This window comes from Hoplias malabaricus, chromosome 7 (assembly GCF_029633855.1).
Source record: "Hoplias malabaricus isolate fHopMal1 chromosome 7, fHopMal1.hap1, whole genome shotgun sequence".
Lineage (NCBI taxonomy): Eukaryota > Metazoa > Chordata > Actinopteri > Characiformes > Erythrinidae > Hoplias > Hoplias malabaricus.
In genome coordinates this window covers 5943408-5960130 of record NC_089806.1, presented here as the reverse complement: position 1 = coordinate 5960130, position 16723 = coordinate 5943408, and the positions used below count along the sequence as shown (strand labels likewise).

Genomic DNA, 16723 nt, shown 5'->3' with positions numbered 1-16723 from the left:
AAAGATCGTTCTCTTCTCAGACGCTAAAAGCCCTCTCTCTGCACTCAGCTCTGGCTCCCACTCACCGTCCTTTCTACACATCCGCCCTTTCTCAGTTTGAACCTCATTTCCATGTGAATGGCAGAGGTACGGCAGGTTTCGGGTTCAGGCAGACGTTCCAGAGAGGCGCGAGGATGCAGTACACGCTTGAGAACGGAGAACCCATCGATGCAGGCCTCTTACCCATCTGTCTGGACGAGTCTGCGGCTGAAACGAGCTGCATCTGGATCTGCTGCTGATAAAGGCTCGCCCTCCATTCCGCAGTCCTGCTCATTTATCCAGATTCGTCATGAGCAGAAAGGCCCCATGTCGCCGTATATATCAGTCTGGTAATACATCCGCTTGACTCTTGGGGAAATCAATTATCCCTCTACCGTCTGTCTCGCCGCCCCGCGTGTCTGCAGGACTGACCTTGCCATTAGTGCAGAATTAATACACTGTCTACCACAGGCACAGTTGCCCTGGCAAGTCAGAGTTCCACTTCTGCCAAATTCGTTTTCAAGTCCCTGGAAACAAATAAGTACGGGGAGATAATGAGCTGCGCTTCCACTCGCTCTGCAGGCTCTGCCTCTTCTGGAGAGGCTGTTGTGATTGATGTGGGACTCTGCAGAAAGTGGCATGAGTGTCATGTATCTGGAATCATCTGCCCTTCTCATATCAGTAAGACCCATGCCTTTCTACAGTGTGAGGGGCAGCTTCAGAACAGGCTTTGGGAAAAGCTGCATGTAGGTCTTAACCAGCCAAGTCCTTCATTCTCACGTTCAGCAGAGTCTGGGCTGCGCTGATGGACTCCCACCAGCACCAGCCCCTCTATTGTCTATTCACAAGGCCCAAAGGAGCCGCAGTGCACCCACACTCTGAACAGGTTTCAGTCGTCTTATAGGAACTCTATTTTTAAACCAGCTTCAAAATCACTGTGATTCTCTACTGAGCTGTAACAGGGAGAATACATCCTCCAACATTACAACACAGGGCTCAACACTTCAGAAACTGCACTATGTTACTTCTGGAGAAAAGAGTATTATCCCATGCTGGTTTCTGAGAGGTCAGTGGTTACTTACAATATTTAGATGTCTCAAGCTCTTTTCTGATTGGTCAGTAATTACAATTTAAGGTTAAACTATGAGCTGTTTACAGTATTTAGGTGGAGTCTCAAGCTGTTTTCTGATTGGTCAGAAGTTACTATTTAAGGTTAGACTGTGAGCTGCAGTTTACAGTATTTAGCTGGAGTCTCAAACTGTTTTCTGATTGGTCAGTAGTTACTTATAGGGATGCACCGATACCACGTTTTCCCTACCGATATTTCATGTTCAAGTATCTGCCGATACTGAGTACAATACCAACTCTATCTCTCTTCACTACTAGATAAATCCAGATATTTATATTGATATCCTTAGAGATTTTATTTTGTAAAAGCAGTGTTTTGTGTAGCTAATAAGATATGATATTTTATTGTTAAATGCAGAGCCATGAACAAAATATATATTTCCACAATGCAGTAACAAGTATAGCCCTTCAGCAGCCAATCAGAACAGAGCACAGGATGTAAACACAGACGTGCTGGATGCACATGTCCCCAAATAACAAGTATTACCTGTAGGAAAACACGGTGCACCACACAACATTGTTACAGCCTTTATTCCAACTGAATTCTAATTTTCCATTCCACCTTAAATAACGCAGCATTGGCACACGCTACAGCACTGTTCCTGAATCATTTAAGGTGGAACATGTGCTGTTCTTCTAATCTCCAGCTCCTGCTGCAGTGTGTACAGACTGCTCAGACTATGTTATCCCATCCACAACACAAACACCTCTTATATATGTTTTTTTTTTTCTTTGTGGATCTACACAAGTAGCAGCACAAACAATAACCGCAGCAAGTTGTACGTCCGTATTTATCTGTGTACATTGCATGTCAGTATCTGCTTCATGGGGTGTGTCCTGAAAAGTGCCCTGTGTGCTCCATGTAGGGAATAGAGGGTAGTGGGCCATTTCCAACACACCTATGGTATCAGTGCTGGCTGTAGCTGTGTTTAAACACCTGTATCGGTATCAGTGCAACACTAGTTATTTACAGTGTTTAGGTGGAGTCTCAAGCTGTTTTCTGATTGGTTATTAGTTACTGTAAACATGAATGGTCATTAGTACTGCCGGCTTTGTGACTAAATGCATGGTCATCGCAGTCCTGTTGTATGTCGATAGTGCTGCAACAAATGTGACAATAAAGAACCTCAACTAAAGAACCACCACAGAAGCACTTTAAAGGGTCTGCTCCTGTCGTCCTGCTGTGTGAGTGCTCACTCTGCTCTAAACGCTAGAGCAAAGCAAACACCAAAATAGGGCATGAATACTCCAAGATCAAGATTGTGAAGCACTGAAGTGTTGGGATGAGTTTGGATAGGCAATCCTGTCAGGGGTGTTTTGTATGCATGATAATCTTCTGCATGAATCAGCAGTGATTGCACACCCACACAGGATTATTAAAGCTCTGTGTTCCCTCTGTGTGAGAGTTTAGAGGATTTTTTCATTGCTGTTCCGCTGCACTGCCCCCCAACTCTGCCCCCTTCTCTGCACTCTGGTTTCATTCCTCAGATCCCTTCCCCCTGACAGCCTCCCCTACTCCTAAACAAATGCATGGAGAAATGAAGTTTGCGAGATGCTGTACAGACCACAGCAGCCTCGCTCTCCTGACTTTGAATAAATCTTTGTAAATGAGCAGAGCGCTCGCTTGCGAGTGCCCTTTTCAGAACCGTCTCCCGCTAGTTGTGTGGCGTGATCTATTGTGCCAGTCCTTTAAATTCGGAACAGTCATAATGCCATTAAATGTTCGCAAACGATGTTCACTGCTGGGACCAGGGTGGAACGGCGAGGCAGGTATGATGCTCGTAATAACAACGTTTCCCGTAATAGTCTCCTGCAGCGAGGCATTATGGCTCCACTTTATTGTTCAGTAAAAGGAAGGCATCAGTGATCATTTCAGGTCCAATCAGCTCTCTGTCTGGAGCCTGCTGCCACGTTTGACGAGTGTCAGAGGCCCATCAGGGATATGCAAACATTGTTTTTCCTCCTTAGAGCTATAAATAGCGATTTACTGCTGTTTTAGGTCAAATCTGTTCTTTAAAAGGGACTTCTATTTTGAATAATAAGCGTAACATTTTTTTCTTAAATAACGTCAGTGTGGTTCATTATTTTTAAACGGTCCATTACAGAAAAAGCTAGGGTAGTTAGGACCCAGGGGTCAGTGTCTGTGATTCAAATACATCCATCATATTTACTCTTCATGACAGATCTCATCAACCTGCACTTGTCCTCTGAGCGGTAGAAGGTTTTAATGAATACCGTATACATTTCATTCATTCATTCTTGTTCTGTAACTCTTTCATCCTGATCAGGGTCCCGGTGAGTACGGAGACGTCCTGGACACTGCCATCGCAGGGCATTGCAAACTCAGTAGTGTCCATTTGGAAAAAAAACATTATTGTTTTCTTTTTTCTGGCAATTCTTTAATGAATGTTGCTAGCAGGCGGCACGGTGGTGCAGCAGGTTAGTGTTGCAGTCACACAGCTCCAGGGACCTGGAGGTTGTGGGTTCGATTCCCGCTCCGGGTGACTGTCTGTGAGGAGTGTGGTGTGTTCTCTGTGTCTGCGTGGGTTTCCTCCGGGTGACTGTCTGTGAGGAGTGTGGTGTGTTCTCCCTGTGTCTGCATGGGTTTTCTCCGGGTGCTCCGGTTTCGTCCCGCAGTAGGTGGATTGGCGACTCAAAAGTGTCCGTAGGTGTGAATGTGTGTGTGTCTGTGTTGCCCTGTGAAGGACTGGCGCCCCCTCCAGGGTGTATTCCCGCCTTGCACCCAATGATTCCAGGTAGGCTCTGGACCCACCGCGACCCTGAACTGGATAAGGGTTACAGATAATAAATGAATGAATGAATCCCCTGTTGCTAGCATTATCATGATTTTAAACTGGGGCAGCTGTGTGATTAAATATTTGTGTGAGTTATCGAAGTCCAGCACTAACTGTGTAAAACACTGATAGTTTTCCAGGTTCAGTTGAAGCTTGCCCTCGCTCATTTAATATGGAATTAGTGGCAGACAAAACGGTCACACACCTTTAACTGAACAGTGCGGTTTAAAACTGAGCTTTGGGAAACGAGTGAGACCAGTGCACACAGTGTAAACAGATATCCACAGCAGTTTATAACAGGAGGAGTATAATAACCTTAATTTCTAGGATCAAAAGAGAAAGGGGTCTAAGGGTCAGGTCCAGTACTGTCACTGAATTAAAGTCTCTCTGCTCGACCTGTAAACCACACCCAGCTCCGTTTCTGTTTGATGGTTTTCTGTGATCAAACCAACACAAACTCGCTACTCTGTCCACTTCTCTGTAAACTGTGGGTTTTAGCGTCTGCTTTTAGTCCTCAGAGTAAAGAGCAGTGCGAGAGCAGGCGGGTTGTTGACTGTGAGCACTACTCTACTGCTCCCTGATGTTGTGGATTTAAATGAGATGAGTGCTAGAGGCTTCCTGTAACTCTTTGGTGGTCGTAGGTATGAAACTGTAACGTCTGGTTCCTATCACCCCTTGGAAAGTCTGTCAGTGCAAAGCTCATGGCTTTAGGGCTTTTTTTAGTTTTCATTTACTAATGCAGCCTGACCTTGCCCTGTGTGTACGATACTCTTTCCTGTTTACCTCTGTTTGATCTGATTATAGCTTTCCCCTCCTTTGCAGTTAATCTCTCAGACCTTTATCACCCTGCAAGAGGGAGCCATAAAAGGAAGGGGGTGGGGTAAAAATTTAAAACATTGCTTCCATTTAAAAGATTGTGGACCATCAGTGATTTTTATGGGAACAGTATCTCCCCTGCTCTCTACTTCAGTCCATCGTTCCTAGTTTTTTACTGTGGGCGGGGTGCTGTAAACTAGTAAACATTGTATAAACTGCTGTTGCGTAAACTGTGCTGGAAACCGAATTTCTCTTTTACTTGACTTTATTGTCCCTGAAACCTGTGATCAATGTGCGTAAAATTTTCTGTGTATTTCTTGGCTTCTTTAAAGGCAACCTTTTATTATTTTAATAATTTAAAAATAGTGGGTTTCCTCCGGGTGACTGTCTGTGAGGAGTGTGGCGTGTTCTCCCTGTGTCTGCGTGGGTTTCCTCCGGGTGACTGTCTGTGAGGAGTGTGGCGTGTTCTCCCTGTGTCTGCGTGGGTTTCCTCCGGGTGACTGTCTGTGAGGAGTGTGGCGTGTTCTCCCTGTGTCTGCGTGGGTTTCCTCCGGGTGACTGTCTGTGAGGAGTGTGGCGTGTTCTCCCTGTGTCTGCGTGGGTTTCCTCCGGGTGACTGTCTGTGAGGAGTGTGGCGTGTTCTCCCTGTGTCTGCGTGGGTTTCCTCCGGGTGACTGTCTGTGAGGAGTGTGGCGTGTTCTCCCTGTGTCTGCGTGGGTTTCCTCCGGGTGACTGTCTGTGAGGAGTGTGGCGTGTTCTCCCTGTGTCTGCGTGGGTTTCCTCCCACAGTCCAAAAGCACACGTTGGTAGGTGGATTGGCGACTCAAGTGTCCGTAGGTGTGAGTGTGTGAGTGAATGTGTATCTGTGTGTCTGTGTTGCCCTGTGAAGGACTGGCGCCCCCTTCAGGGTGTTTTCCTGTTCCTGTTTCCTGTCCAGAATGCCAGGCTTTTACTCTCTACGCAGTCACAACAAATAGACGGACGTTGAAAAGCTTGAATCAAGATGAGGATGTTGCTCTCTTCCTGCACCATACGTGGGGATAAGTCTATATATTTGTTGCTATTTCAGATTATTTAAGGTGGAACTTACTCTAAACTCAGGAGATGCACTAGCTGCATGAAAGTAAGCACAGAGCAACACAACGTGCTACATCTGAAGTTACAAATGAGTTTCTGTGTTGATTTAAACAGTAAATAAAAACTTAGACAAGTTACGCTTACAAGCCGTGTACCACATATACTTTTCTGGCAGTCTTTTGCCACTGGGCACACAGCGTAGACATCAGACATGCTCTGTTTTTAATTGGACTTGGACATTGAAGTGATGTGGGGTTTAAGTCTGAAGATTCCCACAACGGGAGTGTGCAAACATTATGGCTTGGAGCACGTGGGGTTTCCAGAGACATGATCAAAGACACTGTGGTCTTTAGACCAGACTTGGAATACAAATCAGATCAAACACACAGCTGCGTTATTTATGAGCGCATCTCAAACTTGTGATCTTAAGATGCAGAGTCAGCCGTCTGACCTCCAGCCCTAGTCATAGGATATAAACCTTACGTGTCACTTCATTGGAACTGAAGGATGTGGGAACTGTGGAGGAATCTGTCCCAAGCCTCTCATGCCTCGGACGGGACGGGATGTGGAGAGTGGTCTGAACCCGGAGTGTACAGTGATTCAGGCGGAGGATCGTAAGGTTCTGAGGGCAGCCTGCAGTGGTGCAGTCATTTATCTTAGTTAGATAGTCCATGTCGGCACATACAGCCCCCGAAGGACACAACTGGAGAACCATGGGCTCAGGAGATGATGTGGATACTTTTACACAACACCCAGTGCTTTACATGGATATCTTCTTCTCTCTGCAGCTGAAAACTAGGGCTCTTAAATCACTCCTAGCTCAAGGATGAAAGTAATTAAACAAGATGGTGTTGGGGGTTTATTTATTATTTTATTTTATTTGAATCCACATGCAATGTATTTATTTATTTTGGTCCTGATAACCTCTCGGTGAAATCAGTTTACTGTAGCACTGCATGTAACAGCAGATTTATCAGATATTAAGCCTTAGCTTCTCATTAGTTAATCTACAGTGACATTGCAATATTCCTTCATGCCTTTGAATGAAACTGACCTTGAGATGGAGTTCTGAAGTCCTGAATACTACTAAGATTTTGGGATTTGAGTAAATCATTTCAAATATTGTGCCATTTTTCTGGCCCGGGATTAAGCCTAGTCCCTGTCCACACGTGGGTTTGAACGGGGATTAACCCAGCAAATATGGACCATGACTAGGTTTGTTCCCCATCTGGGAAATCTCATCTTACCTTGTAGACGTTGCAGTTTTGAAGACTGGGACTTGGGAGAACTTTCCCTCAAACGACTGTTCAAACAACTGTTCGTGTTAACTGGCAGATTACGGTATCTTGTCCCATCTCTCTGGTGTCCTCTCCTGGACCTTCTCCCTCTGATCTGGTGTCCTCTCCTGGACCTTGTCCCATCTCTCTGGTGTCCTCTCCTGGACCTTGTTCCATCGATCTGGTGTTCTCTCCTGGACCTTGTCCCTCTGATCTGGTGTCCTCTCCTGGACCTTGTTCCATCGATCTGGTGTCCTCTCCTGGACCTTGTTCCATCGATCTGGTGTCCTCTCCTGGACCTTGTTCCATCGATCTGGTGTCCTCTCCTGGATGTTGTCCCATCGATCTGGTGTCCTGTCCTGGACCTTGTCCCATCCATCTGGTGGCCTCTCCTGGACCTTGTACCATCGATCTGGTGTCCTCTCCTGAACCTTGTCCCATCCATCTGGTGTCCTCTTCTGAACCTTGTCCCATTCATCTGGTGTCCTCTCCTGGACCTTGTCCCATCCATCTGGTGTCCTCTCCTGGACCTTGTCCCATCCATCTGGTGTCCTCTCCTGGACCTTGTCCCATCCATCTGGTGTCCTCTCCTGGACCTTGTCCCATCCATCTGGTGTCCTCTCCTGGACCTTGTCCCATCCATCTGGTGTCCTCTCCTGGACCTTTTTCCATCCATCTGGTGTCCTCTCCTGGACCTTTTTCCATCTCTCTGGTGTCCTCTCCTGGACCTTTTTCCATCTCTCTGGTGTCCTCTCCTGGACCTTGTCCCATTGATCTGATGTTCTATTCTGTCCTGGACCTTGTCCCATCCATTGTCCCATCCTGTTCTTGAATTTTTGCATTAGTATGCTACCCTCGGCCTTGTCCATTGTTCTGGTGTCCTGTGATTAGATCTTATCTATTGATCTGGTATTTTATTGTTGACCTTGTCTTTTGCTCTGGCATCCTGTCCTTGATTTTTTTAGTTGATCTGGTGTCTCGTGGTGCTGTTTCATGTCACGTTTTAAACCAATCTGAGATGTTTATATCAGAGAAGTTTGGAACAAGTTGCAAGTGAGTTGCAGAGTGCTTTACATTACGCAACTCAAGTGAAATTTAGTTATATGCATTAAATGTTCAAAGCATAAAACCAACCTCAGACATGTTTGGGTTTAGAGTGTGAGGAATCCTTTGTTGTTGTGTAGACCCATTTGATTCTTCTCTACTTCAGGGCTTTTGCTTAATATTGAAAACCTGCCTACAGCAAAAAGGAGCCAGAAGAAAAACAAGAGGAGTCCTTTCATCAGGATAAGTTCATCATCTAACAGCTCAGCAAGGAACACACGTACCGGATTAGTTAAAACTGTTTAAAGTCATGAACTCCATGTGACTTTTACAGTTCAGAACTGATCCCGATTGCCCTTTTCCAGAGACAGGTTGTGGAGAGCTCAGCTGCAATTGATTTAATAGCTCTAGCTTTACATGCTGTTTCAGCTTTGTAGGCAGTGCATTAAGAGCCCAGTAGGCCTAATTAGAGGAACACTTTTACTTATAGCATGGTTAGCCTCTGTAGATTACAGACTCGGTCTTATGTCCCGATGGTTGGGGTAGTTTTGACACCCCTCTCTACTTCTACATCAGCGATGCGTGATCTTTCCAGCTCCCCAATCACGGTTGGCAGTTTGGATGATTACTTCGGAGAGAGTGGGATTTTTTTTTCTCTTCCCCATCAGAACCTTGGAGGTTAGTCCAAAGAATTGAGGCTTTATTTTAGATATTTATCAAAGAGCTCCAGTGCAGTTCCTCCCACTCTGAAATATTCAAGTGCTGCTGGTGGAATATGTGATGTCATCCATCAGCACATGTATGGTTCTGCTCGTTTACCTCCACACTCTGGATACAGGAATGTTGGTCGTCTCTAACAGAGCCACTACAGTGTCTGAAGACGTCTGAAGGAGGAGAACGCTGCCCTAGTTGCCTAGTTAAGCCAGACTGGGGAATACTGCTCTGAATTTAGATCCATGGGTTAACAGCTGACCTTGTGTTGATGAGCCAAGGACGAGCACAGGCACAGAGCTCCATCTGTATATGTCTGAGACACTGTTTTAGACTGTGATGTAGATGCACTCGGTGGGACACTGAAGCAAAGATGAGCTCTGAGTCTGTAATTGTGTGGCAGTGCTGCAATTCAGCGCTTAAATCTCTCTTACCAAACCACCTCCACGTCTCTGCTATCCGTCTCCAGCCACTTAGCTTTGCCTCTGAATTTCAACCAGCTGTCCAGCAGCAGTCTGTGTCCTCTCCTGCCTTCGGATTTCATAAGCCCTCGGCTATTCCGAGGCGTGCTGAAGGGACCCTTTTGTGAGCTCCATTTCTGATGCTTTCTGATTGGATTATGTGAGGAACTTGAGCAAATCCTGCTTCTCTTGAGTGCGATTTGCATGCAGCTTTGTGGAGACTCCGTAGCCGCTCTCCTGACAAACCTGATTGGTGCTGCTTTAAAGAGATTGGCCGGTTAAAGGACCTAACACGCCTGTTGTTCCTCCTGAAGAGGCTGATCCTCAGGGTGCTGAAGGCATCTACAGTACTCTCCCAGAGGCAGAGCCATCTCAATGCTGGCAAACTCTTCATACATCAGCGATGATGAAATCTCACATTGACTGTTTCCATTTTCTGTTATGTCACTCCTTTTGTCTGGATTTGGCATCGTGTTAAAGGATTATTTTAACAAGCAGAGCTTCATCTGGCTCCGACAATGAGTGCCGCCTCCTGCTGTGAGGTGAGATCTCAGGTAGAAGGCAGGGTGTCGGAGGATGACCTTTAAGACCACGGGAGCAGAGACAAGTGGGAATAAGTTTGCCAACAGCTCTGTAATATGGGCAGGTTCTAGGGATCTGTTACAGAGGTAGGCTCGTGTAGGTTGAGATCTCCACCAGTGGGCGGAAGGTTGGAGGATGGCGTTCTGAATAGGGATGTCCTGATTACAGTTGCTGTAGAAGTAGCGCACACAGTTTTCTACGTTGAGAGACAAGCAGGTTTCAGAGTTGTGCTCAATGAGGTTAGTGTCAAACCCTGGGCTGTGTCCTAATTGTGCACTTAATTCTAATTAGTGTTGCAGTGTGCTGAGTGTACTAAAGAAAAAATCAACAGTGTAGAACCAATGGATGTTTGAGCACAATGATGATGCACACTATTTTCCCACAATCCAATGGTAAACAAAAGGAGGAGCTTCTCACATCTGTCCCAACTCGTGCCCTACTCCCTACATAGTGCACTTCACAGCTTATAAAACTAACACTGCGACACACAGACAGTGCACCAAATGGTAGACAGAGGGACGTATTGTTTATCAAACATAAATGGTTTTGTTATCTGACATACAGTGTACTATTTTGCTGCAGAAACTGATATTGTGACCTACACTAGGCACTGGAGGGAGATATGAGGCCAACATCTGCCTATTTTTACAGCAATTTCACTAGACGCCCTTCAAGAAAACGTGGCTGTTGCAGCAGTATGTAGGTGTGTAGTCTAAAATCATTATTGCTTTACTTTGACCACACTGTGCAAACTCTGCCAGCTGTGTTCTGTTCGGTGTGTGGTTTGTGTGCTCATGGGCTGGGCTCAATGAGTAACCGGAGTTGTAAAGGAGCCGGTTGTTGATCAGATCATAAATAGCCACAGCAACCTTAGTGTAGAGGTGTCAGATTTAACCGGAATTCTGGTGGCTGCAGGTAGGAAGAGTGTGTGGTGGGTCTTATGTGAAGCTCTAATGGATTGGCACAGGATATTTTACACCTTGTGTATGATTATAATGAATAATGACTTGTTTTTTTGTTATTTACAGTGAAGCATTAAGGGTATGTTTTGTGTAATTGTTTATGTTTGAAGTCACTTGTGGCTTAACATGAGAGCAACTGCCTCCTGACCCATAGGTTCAGGGTTTGAATCCTGAGCTGGGCTGCAGTGATTGAAAAATTTGCTGTGTTCTCCCTGTGTCTGCGTGGGTTTCCTCCGGGTGACTGTCTGAGGAGTGGTGTTGTGTTCTCCCTGTGTCTGTGTGGGTTTCCTCCGGGTGACTGTCTGTGAGGAGTGTGGTGTGTTCTCCCTGTGTCTGTGTGGGTTTCCTCCGGGTGACTGGCTGTGAGAAGTGTGATGTGTTCTCCCTGTGTCTACATGGGTTTCCTCCGTGTGCTCCGGTTTTCTCCCATGCTCCAAAAACACGTTAGTAGGTGGATTGGCGACTCAAGTGTCCGTAGGTGTTAGTGTGTGTCGCCCTGTGAAGGACTGGCGCCCCTTCCAGGGTGTATTCCTGCCTTGCGCCCAATGATTCCGGACCCACCGTGACCCTGAACTGGATAAGGGTTACAGACAGTGAATGAATGAATGAATGTTTACGTTTGCTGTTTATGTGAAAGCACTCCATTTTAGGTTTTAGTTTTGTGGTAGATTTATTGCATTATTTATATCAAACAAACGAATAAAACAAATGAATAAAACAAAATAATCAAACGTTTACTGATTTTCTGAAATGTCTGAAACTGATGAAATAGTGTGTTCCTGAAATTAATAAAATTAGTGTATGGTAATGGCAAACATACCCAGAGACTACCTTCGCCTTTACGTCACGTCAGAATCACAGGCTTATCATTGGTCGTTTGTCTAAGGCACTAAGTGTTGAAGGTATCTACAGCGATAGGAACATCGTGTCATGACCAGCGTCTTCAGGTGCCTAATTTCACTACGCCTGGGCCCAGACTGGGTGCACAGAACTCAGAATTAGGTCATCATCATTCATTAAATGGGAGTTGAAGCTGGATGAAAGGGAGAATATGTGAGGAGATGAGGGACTGACAGCAGGTTAAGAGCAGGCTAGGGCCCGCACAGGGCTTTATCTGATCTGTTCTTATCTTCCTGGTGCAGGACCCGAGCCTCCACACACTGGCAGCCTCTGTGCCCGCTTCTGTCTGTCTGTCTCTCTGCCTGGTGTTCTGGAGCCACCCGAGAGTAACAGACAGAGAAATGGAGGTTTAGGGCAGGTAGCAGGGCTGTACACTATGTGCTGTAGTGTACACAACTGACAGCTGCTTTACCAGAAGACTGATGAGTCTCTCTTTCCCTCTTTCCCCTCTCTCTATTTCTCTCTCTCTCCTTCTTTTGCCCTCTCTTACTCTCAGGTGTTCAGGAGGAAAGCTATAGAGCTGGGAGAGAAGCTGTTGCCTGCTTTCAAGACCCCCACCGGAATCCCCTGGGCTCTGCTCAACCTGAAGAGGTCAGCCACACTTTCACCTTTATGCACTCTTTTCGTCTCAGTTGTGCTTTCTTTCTCTCTCTCTCTCTCTCTCTCTCAGCTCCACTGACCGTAAAGGAGCACTTTTTCAATTGTAGTCCATCTGGTGCTCTGTATACTTAGTTTGCCAGCTTTCACCCTGTTCTTCAGGGTCAGCACCCCCATATGACCTCTGCAAAGCAGGCCTGATGTGGTGGTGTGTTGTGCTGGTACGAGTGGATCAGACACAGCAGTGCTGCTGGAGCAACTGTTGAACTACATGGCATGCTAAATGGCTTTGTGCAAAATATGGGTGGGTGGGCTCTACATCCCCACTCCACACTTCAGAATCACCCCGCCCCCTCGTCTGAGTCTGTCCAATCACAGCGCTGGACCCACGTTTATGTGAGAGCAGACGCAACAAGCGTGGAGAAATAATAGCACTGAGTAAAAATAGAAGAAAGAGAACAGGGCAAATACGACTTAAAAACAGAGCTTCTGCTCCTCACTGCTGTGGGGTCGGGGTGAACAGCGAGCGGCTCATTATCATTTAAAGGGAACTGTTTACACAGTTGAGAACACTGTTGTGGGGTTTGATTCTTGTGGGGTTTTGACCAAAGGAAGTCGGGTGCTTTGTTAAGACCCAGAACTGTGTTCCAATGAGGAAACAAGGGAGAATACATCCCCTTTTTAAAGTATTCTGATTGTAGCCTCACATTAACTGGTCTCTTTCTCTTGTTTGAGTGAAGAGATCAACATGAGCTTCTGTTACAGATCAGAAGAATGTAAGTAGTGAAATGTCCAAAGTAGGCAGCAAGCATTTTCTTTAGAACACTGCTAGTGAAGATCACCACATCCACATGAAGAACGGCATTCAGTATGGAGTCCTCCTTCTGACCTGAGGAGGTGGAGGCTGCTTCATTTACCGAGTCATCCCCAGTGTAGGCAATGGAAGACTGCCTTGTTTCACATGGCCCTATTGTCACTTGAACTGAATGTGCCACATTCTCCTTCCATAAGAATTTTCACTGCCACTCTCTTCACTGACACCAGAGAAAAGATCTCGGCGAGATTAACCCCGTAGACACTGACGCAGAGCAGGGAAAGACTGAGCTCTTGCACGTCGTTACTCATTCTAATAAGCTATTATTAGTAGTAATAGTAGTAGTAGTATTTTGCTAGTGCTTTCCGAGCAGCCAAATATAAAAAGGATGCATATGTAATATACATTATTTTCTAATGCCTTAGATGTGAATGAAACAACTGAACCGTGTTTATTGTGCAAACTTCCTCATGGCAATTATAGCACATTCATTCATTCATCGTCTGTAACACTTATCCGGTTCAGGGTGGCGGTGGGTCCAGAGCCTACTCAGAATCACTGGGCGCAAGGCGGAACACACCCTGTAGGGGGTGCTGGCACAGACAGGAATGGTTAAAGATTGCTCTAATACCGTAATCATGGGTTGACAGTGTGTGTGCAGTAACAGTGTGGAGTGCTAAGCGTTTGTGCTGTGCCTAAATTATGCAGCGCTAAATTTCTTACTGCACTTTCTTGTTTGTATTACAGCATGCTAAAGACTGTGGGATCCTACAGGTCCTACTTTTGAGCAGTACACCAAATGTATCGCTATAACACCCAGCACTAGTCTACATTGTTTCTCATTAATTTTTTTATTATTATTATTATTTTTTTTTGTCTTTAATGCAGTATTTCACTAACCTTGGGACTTTCAGGGTCTTCCTTATATTGCGTTCAAGTCTGATACTGAGAGGGAAGATGTTCTGGGAGACGGAGGGGCAAGGGTGGAAGAGACGGACGGTGGTAGACGGCGAGAGAGGGAAAGCCTACCATTTTGCTGGCAGAGGGCACGTCGGTTCAGAGCTGTTTTGGGCCATTTTGTGGCAGTGTGTTTTTGTTGGAGTGCTCTCCAGACAGGGACAGTGCTCCAGAGCTGATAAATGTGGAGTGACGGCTGAGCCGGAGCCGGCCCTGTGTGGCCTGTTCTGTGATGGAGAGCCTATTCTGGCTGCCCTTAGCTTCAGTGGAGAGGGCAGTCCCAGCGGCAGCCTGGAGGACACAGGGTCAGGCTCACTCTGGAGAACAGACACCTGATAGACACGTCAGTAGCCTTTGAGCAGTGCGTTATGAAAATGCTGCACAAGGACTGTCTCCTGTCACTGCCAGGAGCTGATGGAGGGACCCGGGCAGCAGCCGCTGGGACTGTCCACATCATTCACACTCTGCGTGATATTATTTAGAGATACAGGTTTAGAAAATTTGAATGCCAACAAATGTGTTTTATTCATTCATTCAGTTATTCATTTGTTCAGTCATTTTCTGTAACTGCTTCACACTGGGCAGGGGTCCAGAGGGTCCAGCACACTAATTAACACAGCACTATTCCATCACAGGTAAACACACACACCTGTGGACAATTTCACACACTCACCTAGTCACTCACACACACCTGTGGACAAACTGTTGTATACAACAGGGACATCTAGGGGTGATATGGCTTCTATTCTTGGTTTGCAGTCTATTTATTTATTTATTTATTTATTTATTTATTGGTGTTGGCGCCATATTGGGGAGTGATTGTCTGGTTTCAGAACGCAGCACTAATCTAAACAACACAGAAGCCAACCGGCCCTGTGCATCAAGAGTAAAGGATCCAGCAGTGTAGCATAATTAGAAAGACTGTTATCCTCTGTTAGCCATATTATCATTTTCATCATAGTATCTAATGGAGAAAAAAACATGTTAGACACCAATGTGTCTCTCTGCTCTTGTGTCTGAATCTGAGTGATTCATTCTCACACAGATCTTACACAAGCGTCAGTAATCGTCTTATTTCACTCCTGTGTTCTTGTAGTGTGTAAGAGACTACAAACACAAGCCACGTTCTTTTTCCTTTGTTTCAGTCTTATTCCTTGGGTTTGGCTTATGTTTAAAGGAAATTCCCCTTGTCTGAAAGCGTGAGTGATCAGTGAGAGATGCCTACACCCTCCATAGGGCACAGTGTCTGTCAAAAGATAATGGTTTCTGTACTCAGTGTGTTGTATGGGGAAAAAATCAGTTTTAGTGAGCTCCAATGTTAAGATTTCCCTGTCAAAATAGTGTCTAATTACTGTCTGGGTTCACTATGTATGCAGGATGGTGCTAAATTGGATAATGCATGTGCAATATCGGCTGTAGCCAGTGAAGAGGACATGAAGGAGGAGCGGTAGTTGGCTGATGACTGGATGAATTATTGGTGGTCAGTGGTCAGTTAATGACACTGCAGTTTTGCAGCCTGCCCTCAGAGGGAACTGACCACCTCATCACTGAACTCACGGATCCTCACTCCTCTGTCTCTCGCTGTCCCACTCTCTCTCGCCTCCACATCTTAGGACCTTCTCCAGATTATTAATGAAGCCCCCAGTTGTCATGGCGATTGTTGCACCACTGAGTGTAACAAATGGATTTGGGGCTTTTACTGTGGTTATCACAGCTGAAGCTTGCAGTCTCCTGCCACTTCGCAGTCGGCAGCTGCAGTCAGACGAGCAGGAGAGAGTTGTTCATTCCAGTGGCCCAAACCTAGCACAACTTCATCAGCATGTTTGACACTTTAGACTAACGTTGGTCTTGGAGTTTTTCCCCTCATCGGCTGTATCTAAGCTCAGTGTAGACTGGCATTGGTTCTCATTGTAATTCCTCGGTGTTGAAAGACCTAAGTGGGTCTCATGATTTAGTGCGGCCCCAGACCTTTATCACACTTCCGAATTTAGAGGTGGACGTGAAAATAACGAAGAGACTGTGGAGTAGCTGCACATGAGCTTTAAAGGGGTAAAAAGCCGACCAGCTATGGGCTGTGGAGTCTTCTCTGGAGTGAATGAGTGGAATCACTCATTCTATGGTTTGTATGTACTTGGTTTGGTATTGTTTGTATGAAACTTTATATATCTGGGGCCCACCAACTCTCGGACTGTGAAACAAGACTGCCCAGTTAGTTTTCTGTACTCTGCCTAAGTCTGAAACCATGGGGTAAATCAAGCCGTTCTGATTCTGCTCCGGTTCTGACGCCAAGCGCAAAGATGAGGTTAAACGCAGCAAAACAGACACAACTAGTGCCGGGAAATAAGAGCACTGAATAAAAACAGAGAAAACAAGAACGGAGAAGAAAGAGAACCGAGTAAAAACGACTAAAAACCAGAGCCGCCTCGTTCCTCACTGCTGTGCACTCAGGGTCGGGGTGAACAGCGAGCGGCTCATTATCATTTAAAGTGGTATTTTGACTATAGCAGGTCTCAGGCAGTTTCATAATTCATGAATTTGTTCTCTTAAATGCGACTTCCTCTACACTTCAATGTGTTAGATCCTT

The 16723-nt window shown here is 45.8% G+C and overlaps 1 protein-coding gene across 1 annotated transcript in view; it reads left to right on the top strand.

Annotated features, from left to right (window-relative positions):
* man1a1 (mannosidase, alpha, class 1A, member 1) overlaps positions 1-16723 on the top strand; it is a 143603-nt gene that overhangs the window by 88952 nt on the left and 37928 nt on the right. Inside the window, exon 5 of the mRNA XM_066676490.1 lies at positions 12268-12362. Within this exon, the coding sequence (XP_066532587.1) occupies positions 12268-12362 (95 nt within the window). The remainder of the gene's footprint in view (positions 1-12267; positions 12363-16723) is intronic.